The 19399-nt window shown below is 39.8% G+C and overlaps 2 protein-coding genes across 2 annotated transcripts; one reads left to right on the top strand and one right to left on the bottom strand.

The window, feature by feature from the left end:
* Positions 1 to 3234: 3234 nt before the first annotated feature.
* On the top strand, positions 3235 to 10272 carry si:ch211-122l24.6 (uncharacterized protein LOC557261 homolog). The gene is made up of 5 exons (XM_051700442.1): positions 3235 to 3713; positions 9110 to 9217; positions 9478 to 9619; positions 9931 to 10045; positions 10126 to 10272. Exons 1-5 carry the CDS (start codon positions 3638 to 3640, stop codon positions 10264 to 10266), a joined length of 582 nt encoding a protein of 193 aa, XP_051556402.1. The 5' UTR covers positions 3235 to 3637; the 3' UTR covers positions 10267 to 10272.
* Positions 10273 to 10612: 340 nt separating this feature from the next.
* On the bottom strand, positions 10613 to 13220 carry LOC127442423 (C-C motif chemokine 20-like). Its single transcript, XM_051700443.1, has 4 exons — positions 13137 to 13220; positions 12164 to 12281; positions 10968 to 11045; positions 10613 to 10761 (listed from the first exon to the last, which is right to left on the bottom strand). The coding sequence occupies exons 1-4, from the start codon at positions 13204 to 13206 to the stop codon at positions 10644 to 10646; spliced, it is 384 nt and encodes a 127-aa protein (XP_051556403.1). The 5' UTR covers positions 13207 to 13220; the 3' UTR covers positions 10613 to 10643.
* Between the last annotated feature and the right edge of the window lie 6179 nt (positions 13221 to 19399).

The following is a 19399-nucleotide window of genomic DNA, read 5'->3' as shown; positions in this document are numbered from 1 at the left end:
CTATCAGCGTAAAGCTCAATGTCGTCATCAGAGGCGGACCGGAACATCTCCCAGTCCGTGCGATCAAAACAGTCTTGTAGCGTAGAGTCTGATTGGTCCGACCAGCACTGGATCGTTCTGAGGGTGGGTGCTTCCTGTTTCAGTTTCTGCCTGTAAGCGGGCAGAAGCAGAATGGAAGAGTGGTCCGATTTGCCAAATGGTGGGCGGGGGAGGGATCTGTAGCCATCCCGGAACGGAGAGTAGCAATGGTCCAAAACCCGGTCCCCTCGTGTGTTGAAACTAATGTGCTGATGATATTTTGGTGCGACTGATTTTAAACTGGCTTTATTAAAGTCCCCGGTCACAATGAACGCGGCCTCAGGGTGCGCGGTTTCCTGCTCACTTATACTCCCATACAGTTCCTTGAGTGCCCGGTCTGTGTCGGCTTGTGGGGGGATGTACACAGCAGTGATAATGACCGCTGTGAATTCCCTCGGTAGCCAGAATGGTCGACACAGAAGCATAAGAAATTCCAGATCAGGAGAACAGAAAGACTTGATAGAATGTATGTTCCTCTGATCACACCAGGATTTGTTGATCATAAAACATACACCACCTCCTCTAGTTTTACCTGAGAGGTCTTTCACTCTGTCCGCTCGGAGCATGGAGAACCCCGCGGGTTCAATGGCTGAGTCTGGAATCTCCGCAGACATCCAAGTTTCCGTAAGGCAGATAACGCAGCAGTCCCTCGTCTCTCGTTGGAAAGAGATCCGCGCTTTCAGCTCGCAGAGCTTGTTATCCAGAGACTGAACATTTGCCAGTAGAATAGTGGGTAGCGGGGGTCGATTTGCGCGGCGTCTTACTCTGATGAGAACGCCGGCTCTGTTTCCCCTTTTCCTCCTGCGTTTCCGCGGCCGTGCTGCCCAGACAAAGGGCTCCGCTTGCGTGTTTGTAAACAGCGGGTCGGCATTGAGGAATGTGAAGTCCGGTTTACGGTGTGAGATCGCTGAGCCAATGTCCAAAAGTGTTTGTCTGTCGTAGACAATAAGGCAGGCAACATCCAAGACAAAAAACATAAGAATTGTAAACAAAACAAACAAACCATTGCTAAGTTGTGTCGGAGCTCGCAACGCAGCAGCCATACTCGGCGCCATCTTGAGTCCAAAAGACTGGTAAATTTGGACTTTGAGTACCTCTTTTTGATTAAATAAATAGAGCCAGTGGGAGCATATGGTGTTAGTATGCAAGCATCTCTAACTTCGTATTGACAGCAGACCCCAGGACCTACACGAGGAACACAACATGCAGCTCAACCAGAAGATGATGATGAGTCTTGCTGCCATTGCAGTAATTATGTCAGCGATGATCGTTGAGACAAGTAAGTATTTCAGATATTTTACTTCATAATTCAAGTATGTGATATCTGGATTATAGAAAGGCATCTAATCTCATTCTTGCATTCATTATCAGGTGGACAAGGCAAGCCTAACGATTGCTGCACAACCGTCTCCACCCAGAAAATCACATTACCTATAACAGGATTCAAATTACAGGAGAAAAACCTTCCATGTGTTAAAGCAGTCATGTAAGTACATTCTGTTAGAAAAAGAATATCTAACAATTTTTTTTTCTTTCCACCATCATCATTTTTCAACAACATAATGATCCTAAATCCCTCTGCTTAATCTGTCTTGACACGCAGTTTCAACACAACTGATGGTCTGAGATGTAGTGACTCGAGGATGTACTGGGTGAAGAAAAAGGTCCAGGAGTTGAAAAGACATCAACCGACTGTTAATTCAAATAACAGATTAAAAAAGATCTACTGATGCTGCATATAGTACGAAAATAAGAAAATATATTTATCAACATGAAGATTAAATGATAAAATGTGTATCTGGAAGAGTTTGTACTAATAAAATAATGCTCTTTCATTTCTCAGATTGGGCATGAAGATAAACAACACAGACTCAACAACACTGTCAACAGCCTTCTCTTAAAACCAGATTTAAAGATGCATGGTCTGCTTAAAAAAAATATTGGTATTATTGGTAACACTTCACAATAAGGTTCCATTCGTTAACATTAGTTAATGCATTAGGTATCATGAACTAACAATGAACAATATATTTTTTACAGCATTTATTAATCTTTGTTAATGCTAGTTATTAAAAATACAATTGTTCATTGTTAGTCCATAGTGCATTAACTAATGTTAACATATACATATTTTGATTTTAAATAGGTATTACTATATGATGAAATTAACATTAACCAAGATAAATAAATGCTGTAAATGCATTGTTCATTTTAAGTTCATGTTAACTAATGTTAACAAATGGAACCTTATTGTAAAGTGTTACCGTTTTATTTATTGTGATTTATTATAATGTATCATTGTATACAATATGTAAAGATCTGATTTATTTATTCATCAATATTTATTTGGTTGTCCAAGAGATTAATTTATGAGCTATAATAATTTGATAACTAATTCAAGTTATGTGAACTGCTCGAAAGCCATCTGTTCATACTTCTTCTAGTACAATGTAGGCCTATGTTATGCAATGCTGAAATAATATGTGAGAATTGTGAATTAGATACAAACCTGTTTCATGATGGATTATGTGCAAATAAAGTTGTACATTGATATAAAATAGATCTAGCTTTGTATTTATGACTCAAACAGTGAATGCTTATATGTGGGCAATGCTATAAATTGTCATTGACTGTGCAACATCTGTTAATCTGATTTAAACCTTTTTTTCTAACATATCAATATGCAAGCAATACTGCCACCTCATAGCACTTTATCTTGACATAAAAATATGCCAAATGCTGTATAAATTACAACGATATCTATGATTGTCCATTTTGCTTTTCCTGCACTGTTCTTCAACACTAAATCAAAGTGACTTTCAATGTAAATCAATCCACTCGGCGGCCATCTTGGGAACGCTCCCGGGTAGCTTATTTTCTGTGGAAACAAGTGGCATAATGGACCGAATCTCCAAAACGGTTAAGACTATCAAATAACATATTTTAAATAGGCCTAAGCAGTAAACTGACAACACTTAAATCATAAACTGTGCTTCTTTACCTCAGATCACGCAAAAACGCTATTTTTCTAGGCTTGTATAGCTAATGCGCATGCGTATACTTTAGTTGATTGACAGGCGATGCCTGTATCTAAAAGGCGATTGGCTCTTTTACCTGTAAGGCGGGACTTCCGTTTCTCCATCCGCCATATTGGGCGTTCCAATGCCTCCCAATTATTTTAATTGAAGTGGTCTTTCTCGGGCTAAATATCTCTGATTAAATCCACGAGTTCCGCTACGTCGTTAGATCATCATCATGTTAAATAAAGGGATATAAAATACTGGACATATCTAGCATAGAGGCCGTCTACTATCTATAAATCATTTTTCATTTAATTAATCCATGAACCAGAGATATGTCAGCAATTTAGCATAACATTCAAACATCATGTCAACTTTCGCGTGGTTAAGAAGGTGACGTGCACGCGCTGAATCATCTTGACGCGATCTCCTGACCTGTTTTAGAATAGTGTACAATATCTTCTTTGATGTGAAGTCATAGTTCATCCTATCACACAACCTAACGAAACTAACAGGAAAACCGCCAACAACTGCTGAGAATGGGGTCGTTTTTGTCTTATCCGCTGGTGAAAGCGCCTGACAGTTACGACCTTCCTGAATCTGAGTCTGAGGACGGTTAGTGAATAGCTGCAACTGGCAAGATAACAACGTTAAATCAGTTTTATAAATATGTTGAATACGTTTGATTCATGATCTGTTTTCTTCGGTTCATTTGCCTTCGAACTAGTTGTGTTGCCATTTTACAGTCAACAAGTGCCTAAACACAAGACAACTTTTTAAATTCTATGTTTATACTGACATTAATTCGTTTAGGAGACCGTACGAGCCAACATGTAGCCTATGGGGGAGGGGGATAACAAAAGGGCACAACAAATATTTAAATGAGTACTACTTACACATAAGATTGCTCATTTGTATGCTTTTACAGCATTTAAGCCTTTTTACCTGGTATTACTTTTGTAACGGTAGTACTTTTTGTAAGGACTTTTCTTGTCATGACTACTTGTAATTTCTTATCTCTGCTGCTTCCACTCTGAACTCATCACCCTCAACTAACACTTTAACTTCATTTCTTTTCATATTAATATAATGTTATTTTACCATTCTGTTATTTATATATATGACTGTAATATCCCTTGTACAGTACTGTGATGAAACCATGGTATCAGATGGTGAAGGTCAGATAGTAATACCATGTTACTGAATGATTACATACACATACCATTGTATTGTTCTCCAAGATACTTGTGATGCTCAAAAAATACAATCTCACCATGGTACAGTGAAAAAACAAACAAACAAAAAAAGTTAAAAATATGCTTAAAGTGGCATATTCCGGGTTCAATACAAGTTAAGCTCAATCGACAGCATGTGTGGCATAATGTTGATTACCACAAAAATTAAGACTCGTCCATCCTTTTCTTCAAAAAAAAAAAAAAAAAAAAAAAGGATAAATCAAGATAACAGTGAGGTACTTACAATGGAAGTGAATGGGGACCATTTTTTGAGGGTTTAAAGGCAGAAATTTGAAGCTTATAATTTCAACCCGATCTCATGAAAAGTCGTACATAATTTACGAGTTGGCTATTTCGTACGGTCTTGCACGATGTTGTTCGCATAAACTCGTACGACTACATCACGTGCAAATTCCCAGATGTCTAATGCGGAAGTAAGCATGAGTTCAGCGCACAAGGCTTTAAGGACATACTTATTAATATTATACCCTTACCCAAACCCCTTATCTAATCTTAACCAATCAGTAGAGTGTGTAAACATGATAGGAAGCTGTTGTGTGTGACAGAAGCAACTAACTGTTGCATATTAGATGGAAACGATGTCCAGCGACGTCATTGGCTGTAGTGAAAGTCATAGGAATTCAAACGATTGCAGTCTCATGATTTCATATGAATTAGCCAAATTTAGAAAAGTTGTACGAATCCTGATGATTTCGCCGTGAGAGTGTGTTGTATAATTTTATAAAAGCACTTACATTAATTCTTCTGTTAAAACTCATGTATTATTTGAGCTGTAAAGTTGTTTAAATCATCATTTTTACAGTCATTTTAGGGTTTCAAGGTTTATTGACATTAAATCATGGCAAACATAGTTGTAAAATTGGCTATAACTTTGCACAGAAAAGGTTAGTAAGCAATCTTATCACACTGAAATCATGTTAACACACATATTGTTTATGTCTTGTGGCTATACTATTGAAACAGTGAGTATTTTAACGTTTATGGATTGGCCCCATTCACTTCCATTGTTAGTGCCTCTCTAGAACCCAGATTTTTGCTGGGGTTTTTAAAAGAAAATGAGGGACGAGTCTAAATACATTTTTGTGGTAATCAACATTATGCCACAAATGCTGTCGATTGAGCTTAACTTGTATTGAACCCAGAATATTCTTTTAATTGGTTTTATTCAAGTCAAAATTTTTATTTAAAAGTGCAGTATGTAAGATTCAGAAACCCTTGTTATTAATGACACCTGTGGTGAACTGCATAATTGAACTGCAGCCTGTTGCTCGTGATCGCGCACACACTGTAAAGGGACGCGAGCAAGCATGACTCCATAGGGAAGCGAGACTGAATGTTATTCACAGCATCATGATCACAGATGAGGTAACATAATTAAAATTACACAGTTATGATTGTTTTACTACAAACCTTTAGACTGTATATTATATTTGACTCTCCAGTGATGGAACAGGGCTAAAACAAAGTGTGGATATAGGTCTGACTATGCGAGACTGTAGTTTGAAGTAATCACTTTTCTTTGCATGATACATTGACTGCATTTATACGATAGCCTATGTCTGCGTTAGCTAGCTAGCCAGCTTTATCAGTAGCTGTTAGCTAAATTTGGTGGATGATGACAGTAGCTGTTTATAAAATAGACTGTACATTATAAATATGTTGACACAATTCATTATTGATGTGATTCCATCACAACTGTATTTTTGATATATCGATGCGCTATTGTTTTATAATAATAGAATGTATATATTTTCTGTATAACCAAGTTACGTTACACTAATGAATAGAGCTTTTTGCATTATCTTGAACATTGTCTATCATTCATTTCATGTGTTATTGTAGTTTACCTTGCTGAATAATTACAGATGAACATTATGTCAGTTACTGTGAATCAGCATACCTGAATTTTAGTGTAAAGAGAAGATCGTTGAAATTATTTGAAAGTTACGAAGCAAGGTAGCTTGCAATTTGTCAGCGTTAGCAGGCAAGATCAAGTTAGCTAAAATTACACAGATCAATCCTTATGGCACTATATTTCACATGCTTTGCAGTTATGTAAGCTAACCTGTCCAATAAGAAGAATGCCAATTCAGGGTCGGTTTTGATCCCCAAAACCCAACGAAGGTCCCTCCAGGAATAAAATGCCCTGCTGATGTTCACTCTAGTTTTCCCTCGACCACGATCACATTCCCGCTTAGTCAGACGGGATTCAGTAAATGTTTTTTTTTTTTTTTTTTTGGCTTACTCGGGAGTTGTAGTTCAGTGGTGTAGGAGTCGGTGTTGTGCTGGGAACCGGACATTTGCTGGATTCCATCTCTAAGATAACGTTACCTAGTGTTGCAGTTTGTTGACGCTGTTGAATAGCGGAAGAGAAGCTACTGTCTGAGGCAAGGCTCTTGGGAGTGCGCATAAACGTCACATCCTTTGGATTTTCCTGGCAAAAGCGACCCGCTCCCTTCGCATGAAAATCAGTCTACAGGCTTTATTAGGCAACCTAGGAAGTCCGGAAAGGGCTCATTTTTTATGTTGCGTTACAAGCCGTTCACACATTGGCAAAAAAAAAAAAAAAGGCAAATATTACATGAAACATTTTACATATTGCACCTTTAACATCACAGAATCAACATAAATACATTAGATTACACCAACAAAAATAATTTTAAGGGTTAGATAAGAAATTGCTCAGTTTATGCGACATGTCCAAAAAACATGTTAGTACAATTGTACTTTATGTAAGGTATTTGCTAAATGGCTTTTTAATTTAAACACCGATATGAGAGACACGATATACACTCAATTTAATTTCTATATTGCTTTTATTAACTTATTAAGTTGTCTACACTGCCTGTGTGTGATGTCTAATCGGAAATGCGACAGCAATCGAGTTTTATTCACTTATTTTGTTGTTGAACTTAGCAATGCAGTTCTCTGTAATAGCTCTAGGCTGGGTAAACAGCAGGGGAAAGATGTCCACCGGCCGCAGTCAGATAGTTTGTTTAGCCAATCAAAAGATTTTCTTTTTTGATTTAAATTTTTGATTTTCTGCACCATTCATAATTGAATGAAGATTCCTGAATTTGAACTGAGGTAGCAAAAAGGATGTAGAATTGCAATTCGATTTTGAATCTGAGGAAGTAGATTTAAAGTGGAATGAAATTCAAATAAATACATATGACTGTTTTTTAAAATTATTTATTTATCTCCTTTTCTCCCAATTTGGAATGCCCAATTCCCACTACTCAGTAGGTCCTCGTGGTGGCACAGTTACTCACCACAATCCGGGTGGCGGCGGACAAGTCTCAGTTGCCTCCGCTTCTGAGACCGTCAATCCATGCATCTTATCATGTGGCTTGTTGTGCATGACACCGTGGAGACTCACAGCATGTGGAGGCTCATGCTACTCTCTGCGATCCACGCACAAATTACCACGTGCCCCATTGAGGTGGTTACCCCATGTGACTCTACCCTCCCTAGCAACCTGACCATTTTGGTTGCTTAGGAGACCTGGCTGGAGTCACTCAGCACACCCTGGATTTGAACTCGCAAATCCAGGGGTGGTAGTCAGTGTCAATACACGCTGAGCTACCCAGGCCCCCCATATGACTGTTTTTAAGTTTATTTTTTGAATAGTACATTTGATTTTTCAGCATAATATGAAACTTGTTATCATATGCATAACAAATGAGGTATTACACTGTAAAAAAAAAAAAAAAAAAAAATAAATAATAATAATAATTCTACATATTGGTTGGTCAAAAACGATAACCTAATCATTTGTCACAAAATGTGTCTTTGACCAATGAAATTGTGTAGTGTGACTGTGCTGAATGTCTTTTGAATTGCAATTCAGTATATTCCACTTCTTATCATTCCAATTCTAATTCCAATTCAACTTCCTGTGGGGCGTGGCCAATTCAATTAAAATTCCAACTCATGAATTGAAAGGGAGTTAATTCAGAATTTTGCATAACCCTGCTGTCAGTCATTGTATGCGTTCACAGGTCCTGCTCCTCCCTCCATCTGCTCCAACACAACAGTATCTAGTGTGTTTGTGTGTGCGTGTGTGTCTTTGGAGTGCGGAGTTTAGGAAAGAGGGAGCGTGGCTAATTCACAGCTTGTCTGGTGGAAGTTCCAGAATGGCTAAAATCGATTACAGCACCTTTAACAAAATAGAGCGCAATAGTTCCCGCACACCTTTTCAGCCGTCTTGGTTCTAGAAGTATGTTTCCCATTCTTTTTTCTCATAGACTTTTCATAAAATACTTTATAAAAGAGTTGTAAGCCATGAACCAAACCAACCAGCTTTGAGGTAAATCACAACATCACAAACTTTGTTTTGAGACAAAAAGTGTTTGAAAATTGGACAAAAAGACAAAGGTAAGACCGTCTTTCATAAAAGCATGGACTATAATCCCATGAATCATTTTGTTTACCATGAATTCCGCTATCAAACACAATGTTTAAACAGTGAAGTTGAAATAAAGCAGAATGATGGATTCAACGGAAGTATATACCATTGATAAATACCTCAGAGCTCATGGTAGGTCTGTCTTTAAAGGTTTATAAGGTGTAGTTGAAAACCAATTCGTCTATGAAGAAAAAAGGATTCTTACTTCCGAAACCAGACTGTTGCGCTCTATATAGTGACAAGAATATCATGAAGACATGCAATACTGCTAATTTGAATTTTATTTGCAATCATGGATGCTACTGTTTAATAATTTTTAATTCATGTTGTTGATTTGTGCATTACAGAAGATCAAACAGATCTTTCTTCAGAAGTACATAAAGTAAATCTTAGGTCTTGTAAACACACGGTCTGGAAGAGGATGCGATCCAGAAATGAACAGACCAGGTTTGATGGTACGAGTGGTTTAATGTTACTTTTGAACTGTAAATTTCATCATTGTGACATTTTTGTATGTTCCTAAACTTTTCTAAACACACATTGTGTTTAGTTACTAATGCTGGAAGATTTATTTCAAAATAAATCACATAATTCCAAATAAAAGTATATATTTTCCCATTAGTATTTACACTATGTAGTATGAATGGCCTTAAGTGTTAATCCACATTTGATTAAATTTAAAAGAAAGTCATATTATTGTAATTTTGTTTTTCAGAATACAGGCAGAACTGGAATGATGTGGTTATGAAGTTAAAGGAGAATTCCCCCCAATGGACACCTGAAGACCTCTTGAACCTTAGACATCAATTTGAGGTGTTTGACAAAAATGTTGAACAGCTTCTTGATTATAATGAGCTGTAAGTTGAAGCAAAAATTAATACCAGTATCAAAACTTTTGCATTGCAAATGTAAACACAGACAAATATTTGTCAAAGAATGTCCTACTGCTGTAATCTGTAAGTTTTATCAAGTGTTTTAATTGTTTCAACTCTAGGTGGCAGCACTCTCAAACATAAACTGTTACAAGCAGTCATTCTCACCAAGTGACCAATTATAGATCAGTTTTGTGCATTGGATTAGTTTAATATATCAATATTAATCTCTCTTTTGTTTTCTGTTTCTCTTGTTCTCCCTTGCTTGTGTTATTGCACCATAAACTCTGGGACAGCAATACGGCTCTAGACTTCATTCAGGATCAGTCCTCTCCCGAGCAGCGAAGAGCGATGTTTGAGAGTGTAGACACCCATCAGTCTAACTCCATAAACTTTGAGGAGTATCTTCAGGTTATAATAAGAACAACATTATAATGAACTAATGCAAAAACTTTTTAAATCTAATGCTATTTATTCTTTCTCCCTCTCAGCTGATGAACAATATTACAATTGGGACACCTGTACCCAGAGCTCCTAAGACTGAGGATGACAAAGACCCTGCCATTATGAACATAATCTCTGGTGTAGCAAAAGCAGACCCCTTTTCACAAATGTGCTATGGTTTATTCTAAATTACAGAGTGATGAATGCTGTCTTGATAAATGAAATGTAATGATTGTCAGTTTTATTCATTAACTATCCTATCTGAAAAGGGGTTTGTTTTTTAAAGTGATATAGAAAAGGCCTTTGAATGACTTTAATGTTTTACTCATTTATTTCAGGATTGATCTGTAGGACAAATCTCTTTATTTCAGACTGAATTATCATTATACATGATACATACAAGTAGAAAATAAAGTTATTTAGAAGACAGAAGTTTTATTTAGATTTCTATTCTTTTTTAAATTTTTTGGGGTGAATATATGTAGCAGAATAGTATAATGTGGATAATCATCAATAATGAATGGAATGAAATGTATTACTTAAAATCACAGTTTTCTGCAAAACTTCATGGTTTGCTGGTGCTAGTGCTGCTGGTAGTGGTGGTGCTGGTGTGAATCTTACTTTTCATTTTAACATTGATGTGGCGTTGAGATCCAGACTGTGCCAATTTATTTATTTTTGCCCTGGAAAGACAATAGAAATCTGTTAATTTTAGAATAGAAGTCAGTTAATGTTGTTTTGACCCCCATAAAAGATTAAATAAACAAATGCGGATTCATGTTTGTTATATTCTTCGCTTTTCAAAGATAACAAATGTTACATTAAATGTCGCCATGGTGATTTGAGGTGAATTTTTTCAAATGTCACACTTTAATTTTGTCCTCCTTACTTCAGATGTGCAAGTGCTGATCTCACCCACTCATCCTTGGCGCTAGCACACACCTTCTTGTTATGCTTGGTAAAAAAACTAGGAAGAGAAAGACCATGACATAAATTTCAGAGACAAAGCAATGCTAACAAAAAAGTTCTTCTAAATGCAGCTTATTGTGATATATGTTATCAAGGACGGATTAAGAACTGAGAAGCCCATGCGCTGGTACACCATGGAGGCCCCCCATGACGTGTCACGTGACTATGTTCACTTTTATGCGCAACAGGACACTTGCCAGATTTGGTTGGATTTTTCAAATTGATGGAGCAATGTCTTACACGGCCAGTTATATGTAATTTTTAATTATGAACCGATCCAAAATCATGCATTATTAATAGGGATGTGTATGGTATTCAAATACCAAAATCACTATTCGGTTATTCTGCACGTGTTTAGAGGTCTTCAACCCGATCTGAGTCTGACGGTATCCAACAAACCTACAGGTTTTGGGCCAAGTTCGGGTCCGTTTTTCAACTAGGCTATAGGGCGAGTTACGGGCTGTTCACACGTGCGTCAAGGCCATGTAAACACACACTGGATGGACATCTTTGATCGTTGTGCCACAACTCACTGTAAAGTTTAAAATAACTTTCATATTTATAAAAGCACGGTTAACATTTTAAAGTCCCCTATACTGTTGCACGAATTATGCCGCTAATATGAATTTAAACCATCAGCTTTGTACACAGCCAGGGTAAACTGCACCTCTGTAGTCCTTCAAATAAACGCGCTGCACCTGGGAGACAAAGATTCCCTGAGTGTGCACTCGAGTGCCTGTGCTCACCCTGCTGTCATCCAGCACGCATTCGACCGAACAAATAGTATTTCACATAAGGCTGACATTGGCGTGGATTTATAATAGGTATCTCAAAATAAATAAATAATTGATTTAGAGCTCGGGGCCCTTTGGGATTAGAGGCCCCTGGGCAATGGCCCAATTAGCCCGGTGGTTAATCCGTCCCTGTATGTTTTAGTATGACATCCTAGGACTCACTTCATTGGTACAAATACATCATTAATGCTGGGGTTTTGTCTAGGTTGTGCACGCTCATATTTAAATGTGTGGTTAAATATGCCTGTGCTGGTGTAACCACTTTGTGTGTGTAAGTGGGTGAACCCCGACTCATTACTGTGGTCAGATAATGATGACTCACATGATGGCATCAATGCGGCACACCTCGCGGGAGCTCTGCTCGATGAAGCCTTTGATTACACCGAAGGGCAAAGCATTTCGAGTGTATTTCACACAGCAGGCGTAGTTCAGCGGCCCATCTGATATGAAACAACACACACTAAATATCTTTCTTACAGATCGAGCAGCCATAGACCTACATACAATGGCTCCATACAGTATTGCATCTTCTACATGGTACCAGACAGTTAAAACAGGCTTACACTGCCCTGCAAAGAAAAACTGCAGTAGGATACAATGGGGCTAAAGGCACACCTTAAGGAAAATGTGCTTTTTGTCTGGTAACGATAGATAGATAGATAGATAGATAGATAGATAGATAGATAGATAGATAGATCCTCTTGAACAAAACTGAAAATGACAAATGTATTTTGGCTCAAAATAAATGTGATAATTTCAATGATTTTCATTAGCCATGGTAATTTGAATTTTAAAAATTATTACAAATCAGTTTAAATAATAAATCATACTTTAGACATTGCATGCAATGATCTCATGGATCAGCAAAATTTTGCAGTGCATAGTAAGAAACAGGTGTTAAGGAAAGTACTGTGGTAGTTTTTGTTGCTATTTAGTTTTGGGAGAAAATAAAATCAAATGTGCCCGGGGGGTCTTTCTCCCTGTTGTACCATAACTATGCAGATAATTTAGTAGAAATTTAGTCAAAACTGATATCAGGTCTCTTAGACTATGATCTGTCCTGTGACATGTTTGGTTGAACTATGCTAAGATTCAGAGAAATCAGAGCATGAAATGTGATAATCCACATTTGATGACAAAAAAAAAAAAAAAAAAAAAGTATTTTCAGTGTTGGTGCAGTTACTGTGTTTTAGCTTTGTAGGGCAGTACAGTTAAAATGTGGCATAATAAAACACATCAATGACAAAAACAGGGAAAAAAGCAGTAAAATTTTATTTAATTCATGATAAACTTACATGCCGCTGGGGTTTGAGGAATCAAGCTAAGGACAATGCTGCTGAAGAGAGCGACGGCGACCAGAGACATTATTGGACACGATTCTGTCAGAAAGAAATGTTTGTTAGGTCAGTGCAGTGCCTTATATACAAGTTAGAGATAAGATCGGTTGCATGCTTATCATAGAAATAACAAATCAGATGCTGGGTCAAAAATGGGGACAGGAAAGCCAATGCGTACAGAAATTGCAATGCTTACAAAGCAGGTCCCAACCACAGACATGGTGCAGAGTGATCTAAGACTCCTTCCTCTTAGTATCTTGAGCATTTACACACGTCCCATGTGAGAAGGTTTTTGCATACATGTGTTTTGTTTTTTGTTGTTTTTTCCCCATACAGTTATTTTAGAAGAGTTTCTGATGTCATCATACAGTTGCTTACCACCTCTCATGGATTCTATAGTTGGGATAAATTAATTTGTAATTGGGAACACTGATGTAAATCAACATTTTCCTTATGATGCTTGTAGCCTCTATTCTATTCTATTTTATTCTATTCTATTCATTTCTGTTCCCCTGTTGGCTACATTGAAAAACTGATGCATGTAATCTCTAGTATTTATTTTTAATCATTTGTTTGACTGTTTGAGATATTCACTGTATCAGATGCAATTATATGATTACAGGTATAACTTAACCAATTTGCAATTGATGACATAAATGTGCACCTTATCTTAAGCTACCAAATGTGTTCAAAGGGAAATTTGTTTATTATGCAATGTAAGGATTAGCTAAACCCTGTCTTTACCATGACCCATTTAGTGGTGAGAATGACAATTTTCCCCTCTGAGCAAAAGAACAAATTAACATGCACAGCTTCCATGACCTAGAAAACATCTCAATACAGGAATCTAACTGTAAAGGGAGAGTGTTAAAATATAATATTTACTGTAAATATTATACATTTTAATAATCTCACTAGAATGTGTGTCTTTGTCTGTAACACACAGTTTATAATGATCTAATCATGAATGAGCTTTTTTGTTAAATAAATATGAAGAGGCATTTCTGCCTATGTCATGAAATGTACATAATGTATACGGTTAGAAAACATTTCATGCAACATTTTATTCTGATAAATCATTTACACAGTATTTCCAAGAAATTGCAACCAGGCTTAATATCTGAGTAAACCAGTGCCTTTCAAGATTTTGAATTAGAGTTTTATGTTTTGCTATCTTTTCCATGCCTTAGCTTAGATTGGATGGATGGATTGATGGATGAATGGATGGCTGGGGAGATGGCTGCATGGGTGGGTAGATGGATGGATGGATGACTGCATGGGTGGGTAGATGGATGGATGAATGAATGGCTGCATGGGTGGGTGGATGATGGATGGCTGCGTGGTTGGGTGGATAGATGGATGGACAGACAGAGGGACGGATGGATGGATGGTTGCGTGGGTGGATGGATGATGAATGGCTGTGTGGGTGGGTGGATAGATGGATGGATAGACGGATGGATGGATGGTTGCGTGGGTGGATGGATGGATGCGTGAGTGGGTGGTTGGTTGGATGATTGATGGCTGTGAGGATGGATGGATGGACGGATGGCTGCATGGGTGGATGGATAGCTGGATCAATGGATGGATGGATGGATGGACTGCTGGATAGGTGGATGGACGGATGGATGGATGGCTGCTTGAGTGGGTGGAAGATGGATAGCTGTGTGGGTTGATGGACAGATGGATGGCTGTGTGGATGGATAGATGGATGGATGGATGGCTGCGTGGTTGGGTGGATGATGGATGCTGCGTGGGTGGATAGATGGATGGATGGCTGCATGGTTGGGTGGATGATAGATGGCTGTGTGGGTGGATTGATGGATGGATGGATGGCTGTGTGGGTGGATGATGGATGGCTGCATGGGTGGATGGATAGATGGATGGCTGCATGGGTGGGTGGAAGATGGATGGCTGTGTGGGTTGATGGACAGACGAATGGATGATGGATGGAAGGCTGGGTGGGTGGATGGATAGATAGATGGATGGCTGGCTGCTTGGGTGGGTGGATGATGGTTGGCTGCGTGGGTGGATGGATGGATAGATAGATAGATAGATAGATGGATGGATGGATGATGGATAGCTGCGTGGGTGGATGGATGGATGGATAGATAGATGGATGGATGGATGACTGCGTGGTTGGGTGGATGATGGATGGCTGCGTGGGTGGATAGATGGATGGATGGCTGCGTGGGTGGATGGAAGGATGATGCATGGGTGGGTGGATGATGGATGGCTGCGTGGGTGGATTGATGGATAGATGGATGGATGGATGGGTGGGTGGATGATGGATGGCTGCATGGGTGGATGGATAGATAGATGGATGGATGGATGGCTGCATGGGTGGGTGGAAGATGGATGGCTGTGTGGTTTGATGGACAGATTAATGGTTGATGGATGGAAGGCTGGGTGGGTGGGTGGATGGATAGATGGATGGATGACTGGCTGCTTGGGTGGGTGGATGGATAGATGGATGGATGGATGGCTGCCGTGGTTGGATGGGTGATGGATTGCTGCATGGGTGGATAGATGGATGGATGGCTGCATGGGTGGGTGGATGATGGATGGCTGTGTGGGTGGATGATGGATGGCTGCATGGGTGGATAGATAGATGGATGGATGGACGTACAGCTGGGTAGGTGGATGGATGGACAGATGGATGGCTGCGTGGATGTATGGATGGATAGATGGATGGATGGATAGAGGGATGGATGGCTATGTGGGTGGGTGGATGATGGATGGCTGCTTTGGTGTGTGGATGACGGATGGCTGCTTGGGTGGGTGGATGATGGATGGCTGCGTGGGTGGATGGATAGATGGATGGATGGATGGCTGCGTGGTTGGGTGGATGATGGATGGCTGTGTGGGTGGATAGATGGATGGATGGCTGTGTAGGTGGGTGGATGATAGATGGCTGCGTGGGTAGATGGAAGGATGGATGCATGGGTGGGTTGATGATGGATGGCTGTATGGGTGGATTGATGGATAGATGGATGGCTGCATGGGTGGATGATGGATGGCTGCATAGATAGATGGATTGATGGCTGCGTGGGTGGATGGATAGATGGATGGATGGATGGATGGATGTCTGCGTGGGTGGGTGGATGATGGATGGCTGCGTCGGTGGATGGATGCATGGGTTGGTGGATGATTGATGGCTGCATGGGTGGATGATAGATGGGTGGATGGATGGATGGATGGCTGCATGGGTGGATGATGGATGACTGTGTGGGTAAATGGATGGATGATGGATGGCTGTGTGGGTGGATGATGGATGGCTGCGTGGGTAAATGGATGGATGGCTGTGTGGGTGGGTGGGTGGATGATTGATGGCTACGTGGGTGGATAGATGGATGGATGGCTGTGTAGGTGGGTGGATGATAGATGGCTGCGTGGGTGGATGGAAGGATGGATGCATGGGTGGGTTGATGATGGATGGCTGTATGGGTGGATTGATGGATAGATGGATGGCTGCATGGGTGGATGATGGATGGCTGCATAGATAGATGGATTGATGGCTGCGTGGGTGGATGGATAGATGGATGGATGGATGGATGGATGTCTGCGTGGGTGGGTGGATGATGGATGGCTGCGTCGGGGGATGGATGCATGGGTTGGTGGATGATGGATGGCTGCATGGGTGGATGATAGATGGGTGGATGGATGGATGGATGGCTGCATGGGTGGATGATGGATGGCTGTGTGGGTAAATGGATGGATGATGGATGGCTGCGTGGGTAAATGGATGGATGGCTGTGTGGGTGGGTGGATGATTGATGGCTACGTGGGTGGATAGATGGATGGATGGAGGGATGGCTGTGAGGGTGGGTGGATGATGGATGGCTGCGTGGGTGGATGGATGGCTGCATTGTTGGGTGGATGATGGATGGATGCGTGGGTGGGTGGATAGTCTGATGGACAGATGGGTGGATGGATGGATGGATGGATGGCTGCTTGGGTGGGAGGGTGGATGATTGATGGCTACGTGGGTAGATAGATGGATGGATGGCTGGATGGATGGCTACGTGGGTGGGTGGATGATGGATGGCTGCGTGGGTGGATGGATTGATGGATGGATGGATGGATGGCTGCATTGTTGGGTGGATGATGGATGGATGCGTGGGTGGGTGGATAGACTGATGGACAGATGGGTGGATGGATGGATGGCTGCTTGGTTGGGAAGGTGGATGATGGATGGCTGCATGGGTGGATGGATGGATGGATGGATGGCTGCATGGGTGGTTGGATGATGGATGGCTGTGTAGGTGGATGGATGGATATATAGATAGATAGATGGATGGATGGATGGCTGCTTGGGTTGGTGGATGATGAATGGCTGTGTGAGTGGATGGATAGATGGATGGATGGCTGCGTGGGTAGATGGATGGATGGATGGATGGCTGCATGGGTGGGTGGATGATAGATGATAAGATGATGGATGATAAGCGCCAATCTTCACCACAGTGGTAACCCCCAAAACTCCAGCCTTACATACACTCTTTTAAATACTAATATAACAGAACATAAAACATTAACAAATCTACTCCAATTTCATCTTGCTGAAAAAAACATAAAATAACACTTAATTTCATAATTGTTTGCCCCATCCATTTCCATGGTGGAAAGTGGAAACCCCCTGTCCAGTTTCATCAATGCTACAAAAAAGATTCATGTAGCTCGAATGGATTAAGTAAACTTCAATTTTACCAATTTAATTGGATAGAACACTTTGAAATCAAGTTGTGACAAAATGATCTAGAATTGTGTTGCCTTAGTTCATTTTAATTAAGTAAACTAAACAACCTGCAAAAATCATTTTGTGAGCGTACAATATGTTGTGACTTCATGTCCAACAATACACTATATGATATGTTTTTAAATGCATATATCATATGTGGTTCTTACCTTAAGTAATAAAGCAAACATTACCTGACTAGACAAACAGTAATGGCCCTTCTCTTATATACAATAAACATGATAAAGATGTTTATGTAACGTCTGCTAAGTGTTGAGGTGTGCTTCCATGCTGCATTAGCAGCAGGGTTGAGTGTTGTGTGTGTGTAAGCTGATGCTGAGTAAACACATTCATTCTCCTCTGTCAAAACAGCAGTCTGGCTCTGTCTCTACATACAGCACAAAGCAAAATTAATCATTACTGCGACACCTCTCTCTCCTTCTCAATATCTTGCTGCTTTTTTATTTTTATTGAGACCTTTCTCTCTGTCTCCACTCTCCCCCGCACTCTGCTCCGAAACACACGTGAATCATATTGTACGCCCCCTCTTGTCTGTGTCATAGCGAGTGGGACTTTGCTCCATTTCTGCGTGTTCACTTCAATCTTTTCAAATGTTTGCTCTCAGTCTGAATAATTACTGTGTGTGGGTGGATGTAAGCTTCACTCATTTTTATTCTTTTATAATGACCCAGTGGGAGGTTAACAAATTAATACCTCAAATGATTAATCTGAATTGGGGGGGGGGGGGGGGGGTTGAGAGAGAGAGAAATAGAAGACATGTCAGGTCACCAACTATCTCATTCATTGCTCTCCTGCGATAAATAGTTGATATTGAGATTAAAATGCTTGCCGTAAATGTTACACCTGGGTCCTCTAAAGCATGAAGATTGATAGATCACCTGTCAAAGTGAGTATACTCAGGCCTGACCTCTCGTACATCGATTGAAAATAGATGTGAAATCATTTGGCACAATCAGTGATTGACCTTGACATGTATTTTCCCTCATTTGACCTTGAGGTCAGACATGATACAGCTATATAGTGTGGATGGGATTAATCTTGACTATTTATTCAGAATATCTGAGTTGATTTAAAATAGCCACCCTTCAGACCCTTCTCATCTGTGAAATAGGAAAGATAAGACCAATCTGTTCATCTACAATCACCACTGTAATCCTCTACACTGGATAAGATGTCTGACTAATGGCACATAAATTTGAAATAAGACATTATGTATGAGAACATATATTTTTGGTGATGCATATTTAGCATATAGACATACATTTATTTAATATGCCTGGATGGGCTCCCCCTGCTGAGTTTAGCTTCCTTCCAAAGTTTAATTTTCATCCTACCTAGTTTTTCAGGCACTATTTTCTTTAAAGCTACTTTATTGTAAAAGTACTATAAACAAAAGTTACTTATTTGACTTGGTATACATCCTGATTTAGAATAGAAGTTGTTGATTTCTTGGCTGGTGAGCTTGGCC

Source organism: Myxocyprinus asiaticus, chromosome 6 (assembly GCF_019703515.2).
Source record: "Myxocyprinus asiaticus isolate MX2 ecotype Aquarium Trade chromosome 6, UBuf_Myxa_2, whole genome shotgun sequence".
Classification (NCBI taxonomy): Eukaryota; Metazoa; Chordata; class Actinopteri; order Cypriniformes; family Catostomidae; genus Myxocyprinus; species Myxocyprinus asiaticus.
Note: the sequence above shows the minus strand (reverse complement) of the source record. Positions and strands in the feature narration are given on the sequence as shown.

Bases quoted from the DNA above. Each gene is read 5' to 3' on its own strand.
- si:ch211-122l24.6 (XM_051700442.1), top strand. From the start codon at position 3,638: ATGGGGTCGTTTTTGTCTTATCCGCTGGTGAAAGCGCCTGACAGTTAC. The intron at 9,218-9,477 runs GTACGAGTGGTT...TTTGTTTTTCAG, and splicing joins TGAACAGACCAGGTTTGATG to AATACAGGCAGAACTGGAAT. The intron at 9,620-9,930 runs GTAAGTTGAAGC...ACTCTGGGACAG, and splicing joins CTTCTTGATTATAATGAGCT to CAATACGGCTCTAGACTTCA.
- LOC127442423 (XM_051700443.1), bottom strand. From the start codon at position 13,206: ATGTCTCTGGTCGCCGTCGCTCTCTTCAGCAGCATTGTCCTTAGCTTG. The intron at 12,282-13,136 runs GTAAGTTTATCA...GTTTCATATCAG, and splicing joins TCCTCAAACCCCAGCGGCAT to ATGGGCCGCTGAACTACGCC. The intron at 11,046-12,163 runs GTGAGTCATCAT...TTCTCTTCCTAG, and splicing joins TGCCGCATTGATGCCATCAT to TTTTTTTACCAAGCATAACA.